The 21,414-nt window shown below is 41.3% G+C and overlaps 1 protein-coding gene across 8 annotated transcripts in view; it reads right to left on the bottom strand.

Annotated features, from left to right (window-relative positions):
* CASP10 (caspase 10) overlaps positions 1-14,958 on the bottom strand; it is a 109,694-nt gene extending 94,736 nt beyond the window's left edge. For 3 of the 8 annotated variants that reach the window (XR_007517923.1, XR_007517924.1, XM_049887810.1), the window contains exons 1-3: positions 14,376-14,944; positions 11,596-12,069; positions 5,138-5,231 (exon numbers count right to left, since the gene is read on the bottom strand). Coding sequence is in view for 6 of the 8 variants with exons in the window: in XM_049887810.1 (XP_049743767.1) it covers positions 5,138-5,231; positions 11,596-11,942 (441 nt within the window). In the remaining 2 variants the exon portion in view is untranslated. Of the gene's footprint in view, positions 1-5,137; positions 5,232-11,595; positions 12,070-14,375 lie in introns of all 8 variants that reach the window. The other 5 variants (XM_049887813.1, XM_049887812.1, XM_049887814.1 and 2 more) reach the window with 4 other exon arrangements.
* Positions 14,959-21,414: the final 6,456 nt, after the last annotated feature.

Genomic DNA, 21,414 nt, shown 5'->3' with positions numbered 1-21,414 from the left:
GATCAGTACTGGTGGCCGGGCATCATCTAGTTCTTCTAGTCTAAAATGTAGAATCTGATTCAGTATATCTGGAGTGGAAATGCAAATTCTCAGCAAGGGTTCGAACCAGAATGAACAGGTTGGAAGCCTGCTTCTGCAGCAGGTTATGTGCAAGTGAGCTCTCTGTGAACTTCAAAACAGAAACTCCTGTCTTCTTCCTTTTTTTTTTTTTTTTTTGGTCTTTTGTTGTTGGTGTTATAAAAAAGAAGCTGTTGTCTTGGTAGCAATCTACCAAAGGAAGAAAAGGAACTAAGATATGATTCCTGAAGCAATGATGAAAATTTGTTATACTTAGTAAAAATTATATTAGATTTTTAGTAAATGACACCTTTCATACACACACACACACATACTTTACATTGCTCTAGTTTAAGTACACCACCCTGGCAAATATCAGCAGGAAGTATCTGAAAGGTTTTTTTGTTTTGTTTTGTTTTGCTTCTTTGCTAAAAAGCTAGCAGATTTGGGTGTGGTTTTCTTTTCACTCAAGATTCTGTGTTGATTATGACACCAAGAACAGGTTTCCTGACAGTTCTTTCGGTCTCTCGGGATGTCTCTCGAACTTCTAGCAACTATCCCTGCTGCAAGTTTGTATGCAAGCTGTCATAATGAGAGAGCCCAGAGTACTTTACAAAGGTCATTTTTGTCCCCCTTGAGAGACCATATGAAGTCAGGACTCTTCCTTTTTGGCTGAGGGGTGTTCAGACCCTCCTCCAATAGCTGGTACATAATTTATTTCTGTGATGAAATCTCTTGCTATTGCAATTGCAGTTTCCAATAATGCAACCTTATTAAGCCTGGTACAAAAACTCATCTGGATTGCTTAGAAATTGTACTGTACACAATTCAGAAGGCTGGTCTGGTCACAAAGTCCAGTAGAAATCAGCCTGGATTATTATCTCAGCTACACTGAAGAGTTAGATCTCCTGTAGAGTAAATCCGAGATCACTTAAATCCAAAAAAGGAAGTGAAGTTTTCCTGAATGTGACCAGGTAATACCACAGTCCTATGCCACAGCTAAACACAGAGGCTTCTCGTTTTCTTGTTGCACTGAGTGAAAAAAACATACAAAATCATTGGGTACTTGAGAGTGACCATTTGAAAACTAATTTAGCTGGGGGAGAAACGTTTGGTATGCTGTCATTGTTAGTTGCCGTCAAGTTGATTCCAACTGATGTCACCCTATGTTACTGACCATAAAAATGCTCCTGTGGCCACAATGACTTCAAGCTGAGGGCTAGGTTTGTGTGGAAACAAAAGAGAAAGAGACTCATTCCCCGGCTTTTCTTAGTAGAAAACCACTGCTTGGTGTTGAGCATATCAGAGACCTCTTTAACAAATGCCCCCTTCCCTTCACCCCCCTATCCCATGATCTTCAGAGAGTAAGGACTTGTGTTCATAGCATGGGAAGAGATGCAACAATAAAAAGTGTTCTGATTTTCAAAAAAAATGAGTGTATGGTTACAAATGTAGGTGTATAGGCACACATTCCTATGAGTAGGTACTGGTGAGTACATATGTGTGCACAGGTAGAAGTATCTCCATATACTTCCAGTACATACAGCTTGACTATGACATATATAGTCATAGAAGACACAGTTACAGGTACTTCTCTCAGACATAACCAAGCACCTTGAGAGAATGGCTTCCTGGGTCTGAAGGTTTAGGACCTTAGTCTCATGAGGCAACTCAGTCAATTCGCATAATATAGTTCATCAAGTTCATGTTCTTCATCCTAGTGAGGTAAGTATCTGGGATCTTAAAAGCTTGTAAGCAGCCATCCAAGATACTACTATTGGTCTCTACTCATCAGGAGCAAAACAGAAAGAAGGAAACCAAAATCTCAGAGAAGAAACTAGCCTACACGGCTAATAGCCTACATAAGCCATAGTCTCACCTACCCTGCGACCAGAAGAACTAGATGGTTTCCGGCTACCACTACCAACCGTTCTGATCAGAGCCACAATAGATGGACCCTGATAGAATGGGAGAAAAATGCAGAACAGAATTCAAATGCTTAAAAAGTCTAGATTTACAGTACCAGTTGAGACTGGACGAAGGACTCCCTGAGACTATCGCCCTGAGATACTCTTTAAACTTGAACCAAAGCTATCCCAAGGTCAGCTTTTAGTGAAATAACAGACTGGCACACAAAATAAAGGATATTACCTGTGAATGTGGTACTCCATTAAGAAACCATCTATATAAGACCAAATGGTCAACAATCACTCTAAAGCAAAGATGAGAAGATAAGGGGGCAGGGAAAGTACAGTATTGGAAAAGAAAAAACCAGAGTGCAATTAGAAAATGCTGACACATTGTGAAAAATGTAACTGATGTCACTCAACAATTTGTGTAGAAATTGTCAAATGTGAACCCAATTTGCTGTGTAAACTTTCACAGAAATAATAAAATATTATTTTAGAAAAAAGTGGTCTGGTTTTATTTATAAACTCAGAGACTGGAAAATTTGTGAGCAAACGGCCCAAGTTGGGAGCAAATGTTATTAGAATCACTTAGAGGGCTTCTCAAACTACAGGAATGTCCTCCAATGTTGAGAAAATTCTGCATTTAAGATGAAATGCTGTTACTTTAGCCTGTAATTGCTTTACACTAATGCAAAGGTGAGCCCTGAAATTTACTGGCAGAATCAGAATGTTCTCAGATATCTTAATAATTATTAAAAATTATTTACAAAGCCCCTTGATATTTTTAACTCTCCAGCAAATCTTGGACCCTTAGGCTTCACTGTGAGAAACCCTACAGGTCAAGTACCCTGGTTCTTAAATTAATAGATTTTAAGAAAAAAGAAGTGATTGGGGGAAGAAAATTTAACCTACCGATCAAGAGAGACCTAAAGGAAAAGGCTGAGCAAGACTAAACTTGTGGTCTAAAGAGGCACATTTAGGTAATAAAATCATAAAGCAACAACACAAGTGACCGCTATAAAAGTCAGGTCAGGGCTCAGGTCTAGGGGGAGGGGAGGGGCTGTGATTAAAAATTAGGATGGAGCAAATGGAGAGCTTTCTGGAGTGGCAGTTAAAATTCACTTTCTTGATCTGGGTGGTGGTTTCAAGCCTTATAATTCATTAAAGTATATGTTTGTCTTGTGTCACTTTCTGTACCTGAGTTTTTGGAGTTTTTTGACAATAAAAACGTAAGAAGAAAAGAAAAAATTGTCAAAAAAAAAAAAAGAAAGGGCATCAGAACTTTCTGGGACCATCTAAGGAAGAAAATGAGGAGACTCTGAGAAGGGGCAACAACTAGAAGAATATTAGAAGTGTATCTCCGCACATCCCCATTGTTGTGATTTAGTTCTTCCTGTTAACCCCCCCAGTTACTCATTGTAAAGTCACAAACAAAGAAGGCTTCAGGGAGTTGTTCAGAAAGAGAAGGGGAAGATTGCACCATCCCACTCGCTCCCACATTCCTTTAAACTTACAGAGCACCATTTTGTGACAGATTCTTCAAGGTTTTGGGACTACAATGATGAGTAAGACTTAGTCCCCACCTCCAAGGAGCCCACGGCCCATCTTGGGGAGATAGGAACCCCAAAGGGTGGAGTTGCGGTGACAGCTTAAAAGAACACAAAGGCAGAATTCTCTGAGGCTCTGAAAAGGGAAAATAATGACTCACAGGCTGTGGCCAGAAATAGATAATTAACCTGCTCAGTTCTACCGGCCTGACACCAGGAAAAACGTTTAATGAATTACTGACACAGTCCTCCTTACTGACACAGTCTTCCTTTAACTTACTCCATGTAAAACAGCTTCCTGTTCCTCTGTGATTAAAAAACAAAACCAAACCCGGTTGCCATCCAGTCCATTCTGATTCATGACTTCCATGATTAAAAAAATAAACAAACAAAAGAAGATATTCGTCAATACTACCAGTTGGTCTGGGAGGAATGTGATATGGGAGGACTATTGTATAGGCTCAAGAACACTGGGAATGTTCTCATTCATAAGTTCATAGCTGCTCATTTTATTACTATATTTCATAACCTGTATGTATGTTACATGTATTCTTTTGGATTATGAAATACTACATAATTTAAAATATAATAAAATTATCAATTAAATAACACAATCAAGATAATATTATAGGGTAAAATTGAACATTGCCCCCTTCCCAGATTAACTGCCTTGTTTGTCACAAGTTCTTATTAGAGTTAAAAGAAAATACATAAAACTTTGAGGCCTGAAAGAGAGACATGCAGCTACTTTCCTGCCCTTAAATGTAACTATTATAACAATAATATTGGCAGACAGCAAGTATATTAATATTAAAAACATTATTGTTATTTAAAGTACCTTTTCGTCTCATTTGATTTTCACAGAACCCCTGAAATACAGACAGTGCAAAGTCCACTAAAAAGGACACCACAGGCCTCCTCAGAAACCTCACCTAATGTAGATGATGAATAAATAATTCCCACTCTGCCGTTGTTCCTCCTCTCCTTGTTGTGCCCCACACATTCCTATATCATAAAACACAGAGGACCCCAATAATAGTTAGCCTTTACTGTGTAGTTAAGCCAGTTGCCATCAAGATGATTTTGGCTCATGGCAACCTCATGTGTGTCAGAGTAAAACTGTGCTCCATAGGGTTTTCAATTGCTGATTTTTTAGAAATAGACCACCAGGTCTTTCTTCCGAGGTACCCCTGGGTGAACTGAAACCACCAAACTTTCAGAGAGCAGGCAAGCATGTTAACTGTCACACCGCCCAGAGACTCCAGACTGAGCAGATATTACGTGCCAAATACAGGCTCTGGGTTAGTGCTTTAGCACATTATTTCCTCTAATTCTCCCAGCAGGAAGGAGGAAGAAGTCTGATTTTCCACAATTTAACATATGAGAAAGCAGAGACTCAGAAAGGTACAATAACTTGCCCCATGTCAGGACATTAGCAGCAGACCCAGGATCGAATCCAGGCCCATCTGACACTAAAGTTGGCATTCCTAACCATACTGTATGATAACAGCCTCCTGAAGAAAAGCCTTCCTGAAAACCCTTCCCAGTACCCTTCCAGTTCCCAGTAAAGGGCCCCCATGAAGGCAGTGCTCACATAGAACTCATTCGATATGACCCACTTACCATCTCAGTTTTTGGAAACACGTTTGGCAGAAGGAAGATCATGCTCCTTAAGTTCTCAGAGTCGAGGTCTTCTGACAGTTCATAGAGCAGGTTTCTAAGAATACACACAAAATGACAAAAAAATCTCACACTCTTAGAGGACATCACAGTAAAAGCACTATGTGCTTTTACAAACATTATTTGACATTTGAATGATCCCAACCCTGTAAGTAAAAAAAACCTAAAAAACCAAACCCATGCTATCAAGTCAATTCTGACCTATAGTGACACTATAGGACAGAGTAGAACTGCCCATAGGTTTTCCAAGGAGCAACTGGTGGATTTGAACTGCCAACCTTTTGATTAGCAGCCCAAAGCTTAATCACTGCCTCACCAGGGCTCTACCCTACGAGTAGACATTAATTCCGCTTTACAGATTTAAAAACTAAAAGTCTGAGCTTCTGAGTGTCTTACTTAAATTAACACAGTAAGCAGGAGTGGCAGCCATTCTGATTCCAACTCTAGCATCATTTTCTATCACATTAAAAAAAATGTGATAGAAAATTGGGAGGCCTAAAACACCGTTTCAGTACTCCCTCCCATCTCCTCACTTCATTCTAGAAATTCAGGCTTACTCTGCAGCCCTCAAAAGAAAGGACCTGAGACCACCCAATATAAACTGTACTGCTGAAACAGGCGGGGAACCACCCCACCCTCTGGACATTCATATCAATCAACAATCAGGAGAACTGAATATTTCACTCATACATAAACACCCCTGCCGACCAGTGACCATGCCTCAGCTGCTTAACCACTGGAGTGGAAAAGAGAATTTCCAGAATTCATTATTTCTGTCACAGACCCAGGTATAGCTCAGGTTCTGGGAGCTGTTTCCAGTGCTAAGGCCTGAAACGTTTTAATCACAAGGGCCATTATACTCTTCCAAGGCTCCTCCTCTTGAGACTCTCTGAAGCAGGCATTACATCAGAGAACAATGTAAAACAGTGTTACCTAAGATCTGACCCATCATAGGCTCAATGCCTATATTTCACCTCTTTGGGCAAAATGAAGGAGCCTGGTGCTGGTGCAGTGGTTACGAGCTTAGCTGCTAACCAAAAGGTTGGCAGTTCAAACCCACCACCCACTTCATGGGAGAAAAATATGGCAGTCTGCTTCTGTAAAGATTACAGTCTTGGCCTATATCCCTCATTAACTTAGATGCAAAAAATCCTCAATAAAATTCTAGCCAATAGAATTCAACAACATATCAAAAAAATAATTCACCATGACCAAGTGGGATTCATGCCAGGTATGCAGGGATGGTTCGACATTAGAAAAACAATTAATGTAATCCATCATATAAATAAAACAAAAGACAAGAACCACATGATTTTATCAATTGATGCAGAAAAGGCATTTGACAAAGTTCAACACCCATTCATGATAAAAACTCTCAGAAAAAGAGAAGTAAAAGGAAAATTCCTCAACATAATAAATGGCATTTATATAAAGCCAACAGCAAACATCATCCTAAATGGACAGAGTCTGAAAGCATTCCCCTTGAGATCAGGAACCAGACAAGGATGCCCTTTATCACCACTCTTATTCAACATTGTGTTGGAGGTCCTAGCCAGAGGAATTAGGCTAGATAAAGAAATAACAGGCATCCAGAATGGTAAGGAAGAAGTAAAAGTATATATCTGCAGATGACATGATCTTATAGACAGAAAACCCTAAAGAATCCTCAAGAAAACTACTGAAACTAATAGAAGAGTTCAGCAGAGTATCAGGATACAAGAGAAACACAAAAATCAGTTGGATTTTTCTACACCAACAAAGAGAACATTGAAGAGGAAATTACCAAATCGATACCATTTACAATAGCCCCAAGAAGATAAAACACTTAGGGATAAATCTAACCAGGGACATAAAAGACCTATACAAAGGAAACTACAAGACAGCACAGCAAGGAAAAAAAAAGAGACATACATAAGTGGAAAAACATACCTTGCTCATGGATAGGAAGACTCAACATTGTGAAAACGTCTATTCTACCTAAAACGATCTATAGATACAATGCAATTCTGATCCAAATTCTAACACTTTTTAATGAGATGGAGAAACAAATCACCAACTTCATATGGAAGGGAAAGAGGTCCCGGATAAGCAAAGCATTACTGAAAAGGCAGAACAAAGTGGGAGGCTTCACTCTACCTGATTTTATAACCTATTATACTGTCACAGTAGCTAAAACAGCCTGGTACTGGTACAACAACAGATACATAGACCAATGGAACAGAATTGAGAATCCAGACATAAATCCGTCCACATACGAGCAGCTGATATTTGACAAAGGCCCTAAGTCAGTTACATAGGGAAAAGACGGTCTCTTTAACAAATGGTGCTGGCATAACTGGATATCCATCTGCAAAAAAATGAAACAAGGCCCATACGTGACACTATGCAAAAAGCTAACTCAAAATGGATCAAAGGCTGAAATATAAAATCTAAAATGAAAAAGATCATGGAAGAGAAAATAAAGACAACGCTAGGAGCCCTAATACATGGCATAAACAGTACACAAAACATTACTAACAATGCAGAAGAGAAACCAGATAACTGGGAGCTCCTAAAAATTAAACTCCTATGCTTATCCAAAGACTTCACCAAAAGAATAAAAAGATTACCTATGGACTGGGGAAAACTTTTTAGCTATGACATTTCCCATCAGCATCTGATCTCTAAAATCTACATGATACTGCAAAAACTCAACTACAAAAAGACAAATAACCCAATTAGAAAATGGGCAAAGGATATGAACAGACACTTCACCAAAGAAGATATTCAGGCAGCTAACAGATACCTGAGGAAATGCTCACAGTCATTAGCCATTAGAGAAATGCAAATAAAAACTACAATGAGATTCCATCTCACTCCAACAAGGCTGGCATTAATCCAAAAAACTCATAATAATAAATGTTGGAGAGGTTATGGAGAGACTGGAACACTTATACACTGCTGATAGGAATGTAAAATGGTACAGCCACTTTGGAAATCGATTTGGTGCTTTCTTAAAAAGCTAGAAATAGAACTACCATACAATCCAGCAATCCCACTCCTTGGAATATATCCTAGATAAATAAGAGCCTTCACCCAAACAGATATATGCACAGCCATGTTCATTGCAGTACTGTTTACAATAGCAAAAAGATGGAAGCAACCAAGGGGACCATCAACAGAAGAATGGATAAGTAAATTATGGTATATTAACACAATGGAATATTATGCATTGATAAAGAACGATGATGAATCCATGAAACATTTCATAACATGGAGGAATCTGGAAGGCATTATGCTGAGTGAAAATTAGTCAGGTGCAAAAGGACAAATATTGTATGAGACCACTACTGTAAGAACTCAAGAAATAGTTTAAACACAGAAGAAAATATTCTTTGATGGTTATGAGAGTGGGGAGGGAGAGAGGGAGAGGGGTATTCACTAATTAGATAGTTGACAAGAACTATTTTTGGTGCAAGGAAAGACAACGAACAATTCAGGAGAGGTCAGCACAACTGGACTAAACCAAAAGCAAAGAAGTTTCCTGAATAAACTGAATGCTTCGAAGCCCAGAGTAGCAGAGGCGGGGGTCCGGGAACTATGGTTTCAGGGGACATCTAGGTCAATTGGCATAATAAAATCCATTAAGAAAACATTCTTCATCCCACTTTGGAGAGTGGCATCTGGGGTCTTAAATGCTAGCAAGCGGCCATCTAAGATGCATCAGTTCGTCTCAGCCCACCTCGAGCAAAGGAGAATGAAGAACACCAAAGACACAAGGTAATTATGCACCCAAAAGACAGAAAGGGCCACATGAATCAGAGACTACACAGCCTGAGACCAGAAGAACTAGACGGTATCCAGCTACAACCGATGACTGCCCTGATGGGGAACAAAACAGAGAATCCCTGATGGAGAGCAGTGGGATGCAGACCCCAAATTCTCATAAAAAGACCAGACTCAATGGTCAGCCTGGGACTGGAGGGACCCCGGAGGCCATGGTCCCCAGACCTTCTGTTAGCCTGAAACTGGAAGCATTCCCAAAGCCAACTCTTCAGACACGGATTGGACTGGACTATAAGATAGAAAATGATACTGGTGAGGAGGGAGCTTCTTGGCGCAAGTAGACAACTGAGACTGTGTGGGCAGCTCCCGGCTGGAGGGGAGATGAGAAGGCAGGGGAGGACAGAACCTGGCTGAATGGACACAGGGAATACAGGGTGGAGTGAAGGAGTATGCTGTCTCGTTAGAGGGAGAGCAACTAGGAGTACAGAGCAAGGGTATATATAAATTTTTGTATGAGACACTGACTTGATTTGTTAACTTTCACTTAAAGCACAATAAAAATAAAAAGATTACAGTCTTGGAAATTCTGAGGCAGTTCTACTCTGTCCTATAGAATTGTTACGAGTCGGACCCGGCTCAACAGCAATGAGGTTTTCTTTTGAGGTGGGGGGCAGAAATGCCTATATTTTACTTCACTGGGTTCATTCTACCCAAAAATGTATTTTAAAAATCTATAACTGAAGAACACCAAACATACAAGGTAATTATGAGCCCAAGAGAAAGAAAGGGCCACATAAACCAGACACTACATCAGCCTGAGACCAGAAGAACTAGATGGTGCCTGGCTACAAGCGATAACTGCCCTGACAGGGAACACAACAGAGAACCCCTGAGGGAGCAGAAGAGCAGTGGGATGCAGACCCCAAATTCTCATAAAAAGACCAGACTTAATGGTCTGACTAAGACTAGAAGGACCCCAGGGCTCATGGTCCCCAGACCTTCTGTTAGTCCAAGACAGGAACCATTCCCAAAGCCAACTCTTCAGACAGGGATTGGACTGGACTACGGGATAGAAAATGATACTGGTGTAGAGTGAGCTTCTTGGATCAAGTAGACACATGAGGCTATGTGGGCATCTCCTGTCTGGAGGGGAGATGAGAGGGCAGAGGGGGTCAGAAGCTGGCCGAATGGACATGAAAAGAGAATGGAGGGAAGAAGTGTGCTGTCTTATTAGTGGGAGAGCAACTAGGAGTATATAGCAAGGTGTATATAAATTTTTGAATGAGAGACTGACTTGATTTGCAAACTTTCACTTAAAGCACAATAAAAATTAAAAAAAATACAGAAAGAAAAAAATCTATAACTGGACATCACATGAATGATTTTCCTCCCTACTCCAGAAGCACATCTTTTTCATATTGCTTATTTGGCTCCAAGTATGCATTACTCTCTTCTCAATAACCCTGGATGAAAATTAGAAACACCAATGAATCACTAGAGGAAGAACTGTGTGAGAGTGTAAACCAAACAGTTGCCATCAAGTCAGTTTTGAGTCATGGAGACCCCACGTGTGCCAGAGTAGAACTGTGCTCCATAGAATTTCAGTGGCTGATTTTTCTGGAGTAGATTGCCAGGCTTTTCTTATGAGGCACTTCTGGGTGGACTCCAAATGCCAACCAATCAGTTAGCAACCACCCAGGGACTCCATCTGGCAGGGTAGAGGATAGTAAACAAGAAAAGCAACAGGCTTTGCTAGGCTGAGGTGGGCTGAGGTGAGCTTCACCTGATAGTGAGAAGCAAAACAAAGGGAAGTGAGTCCCTGGGTGGTGCAAAAAGTTAAGCACTCAACTACTAGCTGAAAGGTTGTGGCTCAAATCCACCCAAAGGTGCTTTGAGAGACAAGCCTGGCGATCTGCTTCTGAAAGGTCACAGCCTTGAAAACCCTACAGAGCACTTCAACTTTGTACACATTGGGCTGCCAGGAGTCGGAATCGACTCGACAGCAACTAACAACAAAAACCAAACCCATTGCTTTTGAGTTGATTCCAATTCATAGCAACCTTATAGGACAGAGTAGAACTACCCCCATGTGTTTCCAAAGAGTGGCTGGTGGATTCAAACTGCCAACCTTTTGTTTAGCAGCCTGAGCTCGTAACACTGCACCACCAGGGCTCCACAACAACAACGGTAGAAAAAAACACAAACCCATTGCCATCTAGTGGATTTCAACTCATAGCGACCCTATAGGACAGAGTAGAACTGCCCCACAGAGTTTCCAAGGAGCACCTAGTGGATTTGAACTGCCGACCTTTTGGCTAGCAGCCATAGCACTTAACCACTGTGCCACCAGGGTTTCCAACAATAGCAGAGGATTATTTCAGAAAAACCTTGCTTCAAAACAAAGGGAAGAAGCTCCTCCAGGCCCAGAGTTCACCTCCCAACCTTTCATTTCTTTAGCTGAGAAATCTCCTCGTTTTGAATCACTTTATCAATCAAGGAGGTAGATACAAAAAAAAAAGATCTTAATCCCAGTTGCCTTTCAAAGCCTAAGGTGTGAATGAACACTGGATGCTTCCAGGATGAAGTAGGAGGGGAGATGGAAAATCCTCCTGTCCTGACCACAGACACCTCCTTACCTGAACAGAGGGACCCTCCTCTGGGCGGGCAGCGAGCTCTGCACTTGTTCTTTGCTGTACCGGAGGTGCCGCAGCAGTGACTTCTGCCTGATGATGAAGAGGAGCTCCGCCAGGAGGAAAGGGTCTTCCTCACTCAGCTGCTCCTCTGCCAGGAGCTGCTCAAAAATCTCCAAGGCTGAGCCGGACTTCTCCAGCTTCTTGGGGGAGAGCCAGTCTCGGCAGAGAAACTTTAGGGCCTCCACATCTTTGGCCCCCAGGCATTCATTAATCTTCAGAAGCTTCCGGCGAAAATCCATCCTACGATTTTCCTCCAAACTGGTATCCAGACCTTGACCTTGAGATGTCATAGCCAGCTTGGGAAAGACAGAACTGGAGCAAGGAGTTCTAGAGTGAGGACACACGGCACCCCAACTCCCTAGCCCCTCCTCCAATCCTGGCTACCTCTGTTCCTGGCATTAGACTTTACTGGAAGTGCTAAAAAAGAAAAAAAGAAATTCCTGCAAGGTTACTTAAAATACCAACAGCCTAGAAAATTCCACCCCAACACAATTGGTATGTTACTCTTCAGGAGGTGGGGAGGGAGTTTTTATCAGAATTCAATTTACCCTGATTTCTCCCAAATAAAATGTCCCCTGTGGTACTAGTCAAGAAGGAAGAGGACAGAGTCTGATATCGCTGAGGCCTGGTAGTCCGGCTGGAGCTCACAGGCCCAAATTCATTTCTGCCTAATAGCAGGAATAATGTTTGGATTTATGTTTTAAATTTTAGAAATAAGGCAACATGGAGGTTTATTCTTCTGAAGCATCAACCAACCCGAAGATAATGAGGGACCCTGAGGGCTATTCGTTACATCTTTAACTTTAAATGGCTAACCATGAGCAGGTCTTTATGTCACAGACACAGAAGCCATAATTGCAGACCCCAAAAGGAAAGGGTAGTTTTAGACAAAGTTGCTCAGATCAGTGCAGGAAGTTACAAATTACCCATCAGTGTTTCCACCTGACCCGTTAATAAACTATGGTCTTCCCTAAAAAAAAAAAAAAATTCATTAAAAAAAAATTTTTTTTATTTTTGTTATTGTGGAGAATATACACAGCAAAACATGCAATTTCTACATGTGCCAATTCAATAGTGCCAATCCAACAGTTTCTACATGTACAATTGTAAAATGGTGGAGTCACACCTTCTCTTCTAACTTGGGGGGAGGGACGGGAAGAATCAAGACCAGCACCATCAGCCCAAAGCTTGATTCCTGTGAGGTACAGGTGGGACATACTTCACCTTCCAACCCTTGTTATCAACTCTGACACCAGCCGTCCCTCCCACTCCCACGACACTCTTTTCTTCTTGCCTGCATTTGATAATTTGTTGCAAAGGCCACACAGAACTCACAGACCATACTCACAATTATGGACTTTATCAGGGAAGTAGCAAGTTACAATTGAAGATCGGTAAATTTTTTTTTTTAATAATATTTTATTGTGTATTAGGTGAAAGTTTACACAGCAAATTCGGTTCCCCTTTAATAAGTTTTATGCAAATTATTCCATGTCATTGGTTACAATTTTTAGAATGTGTCGGCATTCTCATTATCTCCATTTTGTTTGTACTGCTACCATCTATCTAGCTTCCCTTTCCCTCCTTGCCTTCTCGTCTTTGCTTTTGGGTATCTACACTAAATTTTGTTCTAATTAGAGGAACAATGCATCGATAAAACTTTTCACTGTAATGTTATTCATTCCATAAGGCCTTGAGGTATATATTCACTGTGCATGACTTGGCTGTTTTTAGAAACAGGAAATTACTTTCGAAAGGAAGAACATGGCAGAAACAAAACATCGATAGCAAGAATAGCTAGGTGGTTAAAAAAAAAAACCTAGGTGGTTTAACTACAAACAAAAACCGAACCAAACCCATTCCGGTGAAGTTGACTCTGACTCACAGCAACCCTGTAGGACAGAGTAAAACTACCCCATAGGGTTTCCAAGGCTGTAAATCTTTACAGAAGCAGGCTGCCACATCTTTCTCCCCTGGAGCAGCTGATGAGTTCAAACCGCCCACCTTTCAGCAGCTGAGCACTTAACCACTGTACCACCAGGGCTCCTCCTTGGTATAACTGTCCAAAAACCAAACCAAACCCACTGCCATCCAGTCGATTCCAACTCATAGTGACCCTATAGGACAGAGTACAGCTGTTCCACAGGGTTTCCAAGAATGGCCGGTGGATTCAAGCCGCCGACATTTTGGTTAGCAGCTGATCTCTTAACCACTGCACCACCAGGGCTCCAGTATAAATATTAAAAAAAAAATAAAATAAAAAATAAAAAAAAATTTTTTTTAACATAAATTTTCTTCTTGGCTTCCACTCAAATTTTGTGCAATGAACAGTTATTACTTTTGTTGTGGGGGGGGAGCTATTTTTTGTGGGATTATCATGGGTTCTTCCCTTCAAGTATCCCTGAGGTCAAATGATTGGTTTCTTGCAGACATTTTCCTATTCTAATAAGTAGTACATTGTATTTTCCTGAAGATTCTGACCCTTAGCTTTACTGAGTTGGCCAAACTTTGTGGACTAGCATATTCCTGACAATAAAAAGCTGTGTTGGAGCCCCCCTGTTTTTTTTCTTTTTTTACTTTTACTTTCTTTTTCCCTGGCACGGCAGATAAAACCAGGCAGAAACAATGCCATTGCTGGCAACTAGCTTTTGCAAGTTTCTATGACGTGAAGCAAAGGAAAAGGCTGGGGTGTGAGACCCAAGCGAGGAAAAGATATTACATACCTTTAGATCAAGTCTCACCGATCCTCTGGAGGTTGATAGCACTCAGGGAAATTGGAATTCAGGTCCTCCATGTGTTTCCAGTTTCCAGGAAGCTCCCATTTGCGCGGGAAGAGCACTCAAAACTTGTTGGCTGAGCAAGTGAAAACTGGATCCTCTGGCTTTTGTAACTTGATATTAATTTCCTGCTGATGTCATCATCTCCTGTCTGCCATTTCTCCTCCCCTTTCCTTTTTTTTTTTTTCCCAGCGTTAAGATAACCCTGACAAACAGCAGCTCCTAAAGGCAAATTCACAAGTTTCTTTCCCATGTAGAGCTCAGGATTTTCCCAGGTAAAGCAAAAATCCGTTGCCCTGGAGTCAATTCCAATGTATAGCAACCCTATAAAACAGAGTAGAACCACCCCATAGAGTCTTCTAGACTGCAATCTTTAGAGAAGCAGATTGCCACATCTTTCTCCCATAGAGCAGGTGGTGGTTTCCAACTGCCAATCTTTCAGTTAGCAGCTAGGCACTTAACTGCTGTGCCACCAGGTCTCCTTAGGTAAAGCAAAAGGCTTCCAGAAATGAACTCTTGGTAGCCACTAAGTGCTGCAGCCTTTCCTGTGAGTTCCAGCTCCCTCCTTCCTCAAACTCACTTAACCTTTAAAGTAAAACCCAAAAAGCTAATGAAATGGTAGTCATCTTAATCCTTTTTCAAGGATTAAGGATTCAAACCCAAAGTTCACGTGTAGATAAGCAAATAAAAACAATTTTTAAACAAAAAAGGGGGGTTGGTCTATAAGCCTATTTGGAGGTATTGCAAAAGGCTCAAATAATCAATTAATAGTAAACAAAACTGAAGCAGTCTGCCCTTACTGTGCATTCAGTTCAGCAGGAAAGACAGACTTTGAAGAAATTATTTCTAATAATAATTATATCACACATACTATATGCTGGGGACAAGTATTTAAAATATTTTCCCATTTAATAATCCCAACAACCCTATAAAGGTTTAATATCACTATGACCCCTGCTTTAAAATGTGGAAACTGAAGCACAGAGATGTTAGGTAATTTGCCCAAAGTCACACAGCTACCTAGTGGCACAGCCAAGATTTGAAGCAGGAAGTTTGACTTCTAAGTCCGTGCTCTTAGTCACTATACTGTAATTAAGCTAATTCAAATGTGCAGAGCTCCAGGAAGAAGTACAGAATCTTAGAAAGATGTTTTATATCTGAAAAAAGCAAGATTTATCATGCTTTTGTTAACAAACATGCTAAAGTGCATTTCTATATCCTAGGCATCCTCCCCCCACACATCTGTCAGTTTGTCATACTGTAGGGTCTTGTGTTGCTGTGTTGTGGGAAGCAATGCCACCGTTATTCAAATACAAGCAGGGTCACCCATGGTGAAGAGGTTTCAGCAGGGCTTCCAAACTAAGACTAGAAAGAAGATTCTGTCAGCCTACATATAAAAAGAATTAGCCAGTGAAAACCTTGTGAATTGCAGCAGAACAATGTCTGCTATAGTGGCAGAAGATGAGCCCCTTAGGTTGGAAGGCACTCAAAAGTCGACTGGGAAAGAGCCACCTCCTCAAGTAGAGTCGGCCTTAATGTTGTGGTTGGAATCAAGCTTTTGGAACCTTCATTTGCTGATGTGGCATGATTCAAAATGAGAAGAAATGGCTGCAAACACCCATTTAATAATCAGAACGTGGAATGCATGAAGTATGAATCTAGGAAAACTGAAAGTTGTCAAAAATGAAATGGAACACATAAACATTAATATCCTAGCCATTAGTAAGCTGCAATGGGCTGGTATTGGTCATTTTGAATTGAAAAATCATATGGTCTACTATGCCAGGGATGACAACTTGAAGAGGAATGGTGTTGCATTCATCATCAAAAAGAACGTTTCAAGATCTATTCTGAAGTACAATGCTGTTAGTGATAGGATAATATCCACACACCTATAAGGAAGACCAGTTAATATGACTATTATTCAAATTTATACACCAACTACTAAGGCCAAAGATGAAGAAATTGAAGATTTTTACGAACTTCTGGAGTCTGAAATTGATCGAATATGTAATCGGTATGCATTGATAACGACTGGGGACTGAAATACAAAAGTTGGAAACAAAGAAGAAGGATCAGTAATTGGAAAATACGGCCTTGGTGATAGAAATGATGCCAGAAATCGCATGACAGAATTTTGCAAGACCAACAACTTCTTCATTGCAAAATATCTTTTTTCACCAACATAAATGGTGACTACACATGTGGACATCGCCATATAGAATACACAGGAATAAAATCAACTACAGCTGTGGACAAAGTAGAAAAGCTCAATATCATCAGTCAGAACAAGGCCAGGGACAGACTTCAGAACAGACCATCAATTGCTCATATGCAAGTTCAAGTTGAAGTTGAAGAAAATTAGAACAAGTCCACAAAAGCCAAAGTATGACCTTGAGTACATCCCACCTGAATTTAAAGACCATCTCAAGAACAGATTTGATGCATTGAACACTAATGATCAAAGACCAAACGAGTTGTGGACTGACATCAAGGACATCATACATGAAGAAATCAAGAGGTCATTAAAAAGACAGGAAAGAAAGAAAAAAACAAAATAGATGTCAGGAGAGACTCCGAAACTTGCTCTTGAAAGTCGAGCAGCTAAAACAAATGGAAGAAATGATGAACTAAAAGAGCTGAAAAGAAGATTTCAAAGGGTGGCTCAAGAAGACAAAGTAAAGCATTATAATGACATGTGCAAAGATCCGAAGTTAGAACACCAAAAAGGAAGAACACCCTCCGCATTTCTTAAGCTGAAAGAACCGAAGAAAAAATTCAAGTCTCAAATTGTAATATTGAAGGATTCTACGGGGAAAATATTAAATGATGCAGGAAGCATCAAAAGAAGATGGAAGGAATACACAGAATCACTATATAGGGATGAATTGGTTGACATTCAACCATTTTAGGAGGTAGCATATTATCAGGAACTGATGGTACAGAAGGAAGAGATAGAAGCTGCACTGAAGGCACTGGTGAAAAACAAGGCTCCAAGCATTGACAGAATACCAAATGAGATGTTTCAACAAATCGATGCAGGGCTGAAGGTGCTCATTTGTCTATGCCTAGAAATTTGGAAGACGGCTACCTGGCCAACCAACTGGAAGACATCCATATTCATGCCTATTCCAAAAAAAGGTGATCCAACCGAATGTGGAAATTATAGAACAATATCATTAATATGGCATACAAGTAAAATTTTGCTAAAGATCATTCAAAAGTGGCTGCAGCAGTATATCGACAGGGAACTGCCAGAAATTCACACCGGATTCAGAAGAAGACGTGGAACCAGGGATATCATTGCTGATATTAGATGGATCCTGGCTGAAAGCAGAGAATACCAGAAATATGTTTACCTGTGTCTTATTGACTACGCAAAGGCATTTTGGACATCAAAGACAATTCTGGTGAGGACTCAGAAGGAAGTGAGAAGGCCTATAACAATGGGGATGGCACAGATGGTGAGAAGCAGCAGCAGAACCAGGAAATTAGCGGGAGTGGTGAGGGAGCTGATCCATAGAGCAAGAGAAATGAGTACCTTTACACAGGAGGCTTCCTGGCTGAGTGGGGTGCCTGCAGATACTTGGAGGAGTTGGCTTGCTAACCCAAGGAGCAAGAGAACTGACTTCTGGGTGAGGTTTACTGGTGAAAGGGGGGTGCCTCAGGCACTTATCAGTAGAGCTAAAGAGCTTTGGAACACTTGCCAGAGCAGGGCAGAATCTGGGCTGGCCTTAGGGGCCCAAGGGGCCAAGAGGCCAAGAAACCAGGAAGCAGAAGATGGAGTGACAAAAAGCATAGGAAGCAGAGCTCTTGTGAGACCTCTGGGGTCTCAAAGGGTTGAGTCATGCCCCTTGGGATTTCAAAGGGTGGGGCCAGGTTTCAAAGAGTCAGATCTTTACCAACTTGGTTGTAGAGTGTGGGGCTGCCTTTTGCACAGCCCAGAGCTGAGGGCGTGGGGCTGCCATGCTCAAGGGGCAGAAGAACAGGGCCTGCTGGGGGGCCAAGGGTGTGGAGTCACCACTCAGATGGACAAGGAGAATGGGGCCAACCAAATGCAAGGGAGCAGAGTTGCTGTTCCAGTGGGCCCAGAAGGCAGAGCTGAAGCCCAGGGCTGAGGGGCTTCCACCCAGGATCCAGAGATTGTGGCCAATACCCAGAGTCTGGAGAGCAGGGCCATTGCCTAAATGGCCTCAGAGAACAGAGGATTATTGAGAGCTAATGTAATGTGTTCTGCTGACTTGCTCCGTGCCTGTTACCCCTTCTTTCCCTCCAATTTCTCCCATTTGTAATGGAAATGTCTACCTTGTGCCTGTTCCACCATTGTACTTTGGAAGCAGATAACTTGTATTCTACATTGCACAGATGAAGATGAATTTTTTCCCAGGAGACTTTGGACTTGGAGTTGATTTAAGATTTTGCTATGATGTGATGGGGTGAATGTGCTTTACATGTGGTAAGGACATGAATTTTGGGGGACCAAAGAGTAGAATGTCATGGATTGGATTGTGTCCCCCAAAAATGTGTGTGAACTTGGCTAGGCCATGATTCTCAGTATTGTTTGGTTGTCTGTTTTGTGATCTGATGTGATCATCCTATATGTTGTAAATCCTGACCTCTATGATGTTAATGAGGAAAGATTAGAGGCAGTTATGTTAATGAGGCAGGACACAATCTACTGGATTTGGCTGTGTTTTGGGTCAATCTCTTTTGGGATATAAAAAAGAGAAGCAAGCAGAGAGGAGAGGGACCTCATACCACCAAGAAAGGAGTGCCAGAAGTGGAGCATGTCCTTTGTACCTGGAGTCCCTGCACTGAGAAACTCCTAGACCAGGGGAGAATAGATGACAATACCTTCCCCCAGAACCGAAAAGAGAGAGAGAAAGACCTCCCCAGGAGCTGGTGCCCTGAATTTGGATTTCCAGCCTCCTAGACTGTGAGAGAATAAATTTCTGTTTATTAAAGCCATCAGCTTGTAGTATTTCTGTTATAGCAGCACTAGATAACTAAGACATTATATATAATGTTAAGTATATATACATAACTGAACAGTCTTCTGTTCAGTTATGTATATATACTTATGTTTATGTTTATATCTCATTCCTTAGGCCATCTAAGGAGGGCAATTTGCTAACACTGTCACTTCACATCTATTTATAAAGTACATTAACTCTTTCGAGTTGTATTCAATTGTATTAAATACTCATCAAGCACTTCCTATGTGTAAAGCACTGAACTGGGCACAATGGGAAAGCAAAATGAATAAAAAACAGCGCCCGCCTTCAAAAATAATTCTGATGACCTCCATTTCTTCACCCTTTCTTCTGTGATTAATTCTCATAAGAACTCTGTCATGTCGGCATTATTATTATCTACATTCTATAAATAAGGAAACTAAAAGTCAGAGAGACAAAGTATCTTGCCACTATGACAAAGGTGGGAAGAAGCGGGATTCAGAACTCAAACCCAGGTCTATCTGACTCCATATCTCATGCTCTTGATCCCAGTGCTACCGCTGCCTGTAATGCAATATGACATAATTAATGTAATGTCTGTAACTATTGGGCAGGACATGGTGAAATGCAATGGGGTTTCATCTAAGTGCCACAGAGCTCCAGGAGCACTGGATGAACCCAGACGCAGCGCCTGGGAGGGCTTCTTGGAGGGGAAGGTATGTATTTGAGCTAGGCCTTAGAGGTAGAGGTAGAATAGAGATGCTGAAAGTAAAGCCTGAACTTTATCTGAGAACTCCTAGTACTAAAGGAAAATGCTTGAGGCAAGTTACACAGGGGAGATTGTGAGCAATGTAGACATTTGCATTCAGCATTTTGCATTTCCTCACATTTGGAACACAATTACTAAGGTCAAGCTGATTGTGAGCTGGTAGTAGTGGAAAGAATAAACACTTCTTACAGCCTCTTTCTGGTAGATTGCTGACCCGTGAGACCACCTGAAGGGCCAATCAAAACTTCTATAGCCTTTTTATAGTGGTAGATTTCTACTACTGCCCTGGTGACACAGGGGAAATACCCAACTATTCAGATCTACCTTGGTGGGGAGGTAGACCGCTGGAGGCTGGTTGTCCTTTATATCTAGGCTCTGGTCCAAGTTTCCCACACTCTGTTCTGGGAGACTTTATAAGAATAAAGACTCATGAACTAAAGAATTCGCACAAATGATGGGGGTGGTGTATGTACGAGCTAGGGAAAAGCTCTATGCTGTGAAACTTCCATTCCATCCCGGATCCTGAGATAGCAAGTTCTTTTGACACCCACCTCCCTACCCCTTGCAACTTCCAAGAAACCTCCCCTCCCACTCTCCACTCCTTTTCCAACACACTTCAGACCCTCCCCAGAACCAGTCTTATCTGGGTATATAGAAGCACACTGAAACTAAGTTCTGAAGGGGAAGATTTTTTTTCTGGTAAGGCTCCCAGCAAAGATCTCAAAATAGTGAACTGGCAGGAGACTGCAGCTACTAGGCAAGTAAAGTATGACCTATTCTATATTCACTATGCTAATCCAGGATCCCTGGTGGCCCAGTGGTTAAGTGCTACAGGTGCTAACCCAAAGGTCAGCAGTTGAAATCTACCAGCCACTCCTTGGAAACCCTATGGGGCAGCTCAACTCTGTCTTATAGGGTCACTGAGTTGGAATTGACTTGATGGCAATGGGTTTGGTTTTGGTTTATACTTATACAGGAGCCTTGGTGGCATGGTGGTTAACAGTTCAAATCCACCAGCTGCTCCTTGGAAACCCTGTGGGGCAATTCTACTCTGTCCTGTAGTGTCACTATGAGTCGGAATCAACTTGACGGCAGCAAGGTCTGTACTGATCCACTTTAACAAGTTTCTTTTCTGATTACAAAAGCAAGGGGTAGGGGTGACTTCCAATATTTAATGTAGAAAAATCGGAAAACAGAGAAACACACAGTATCAGTTATTATTCTATAACTACTGTTAACATGTTGTTGTTTTGTTAGGTGC

This window comes from Elephas maximus, chromosome 6 (assembly GCF_024166365.1).
Source record: "Elephas maximus indicus isolate mEleMax1 chromosome 6, mEleMax1 primary haplotype, whole genome shotgun sequence".
Lineage (NCBI taxonomy): Eukaryota > Metazoa > Chordata > Mammalia > Proboscidea > Elephantidae > Elephas > Elephas maximus.
This window is presented reverse-complemented; position numbering and strand designations above follow the sequence as displayed.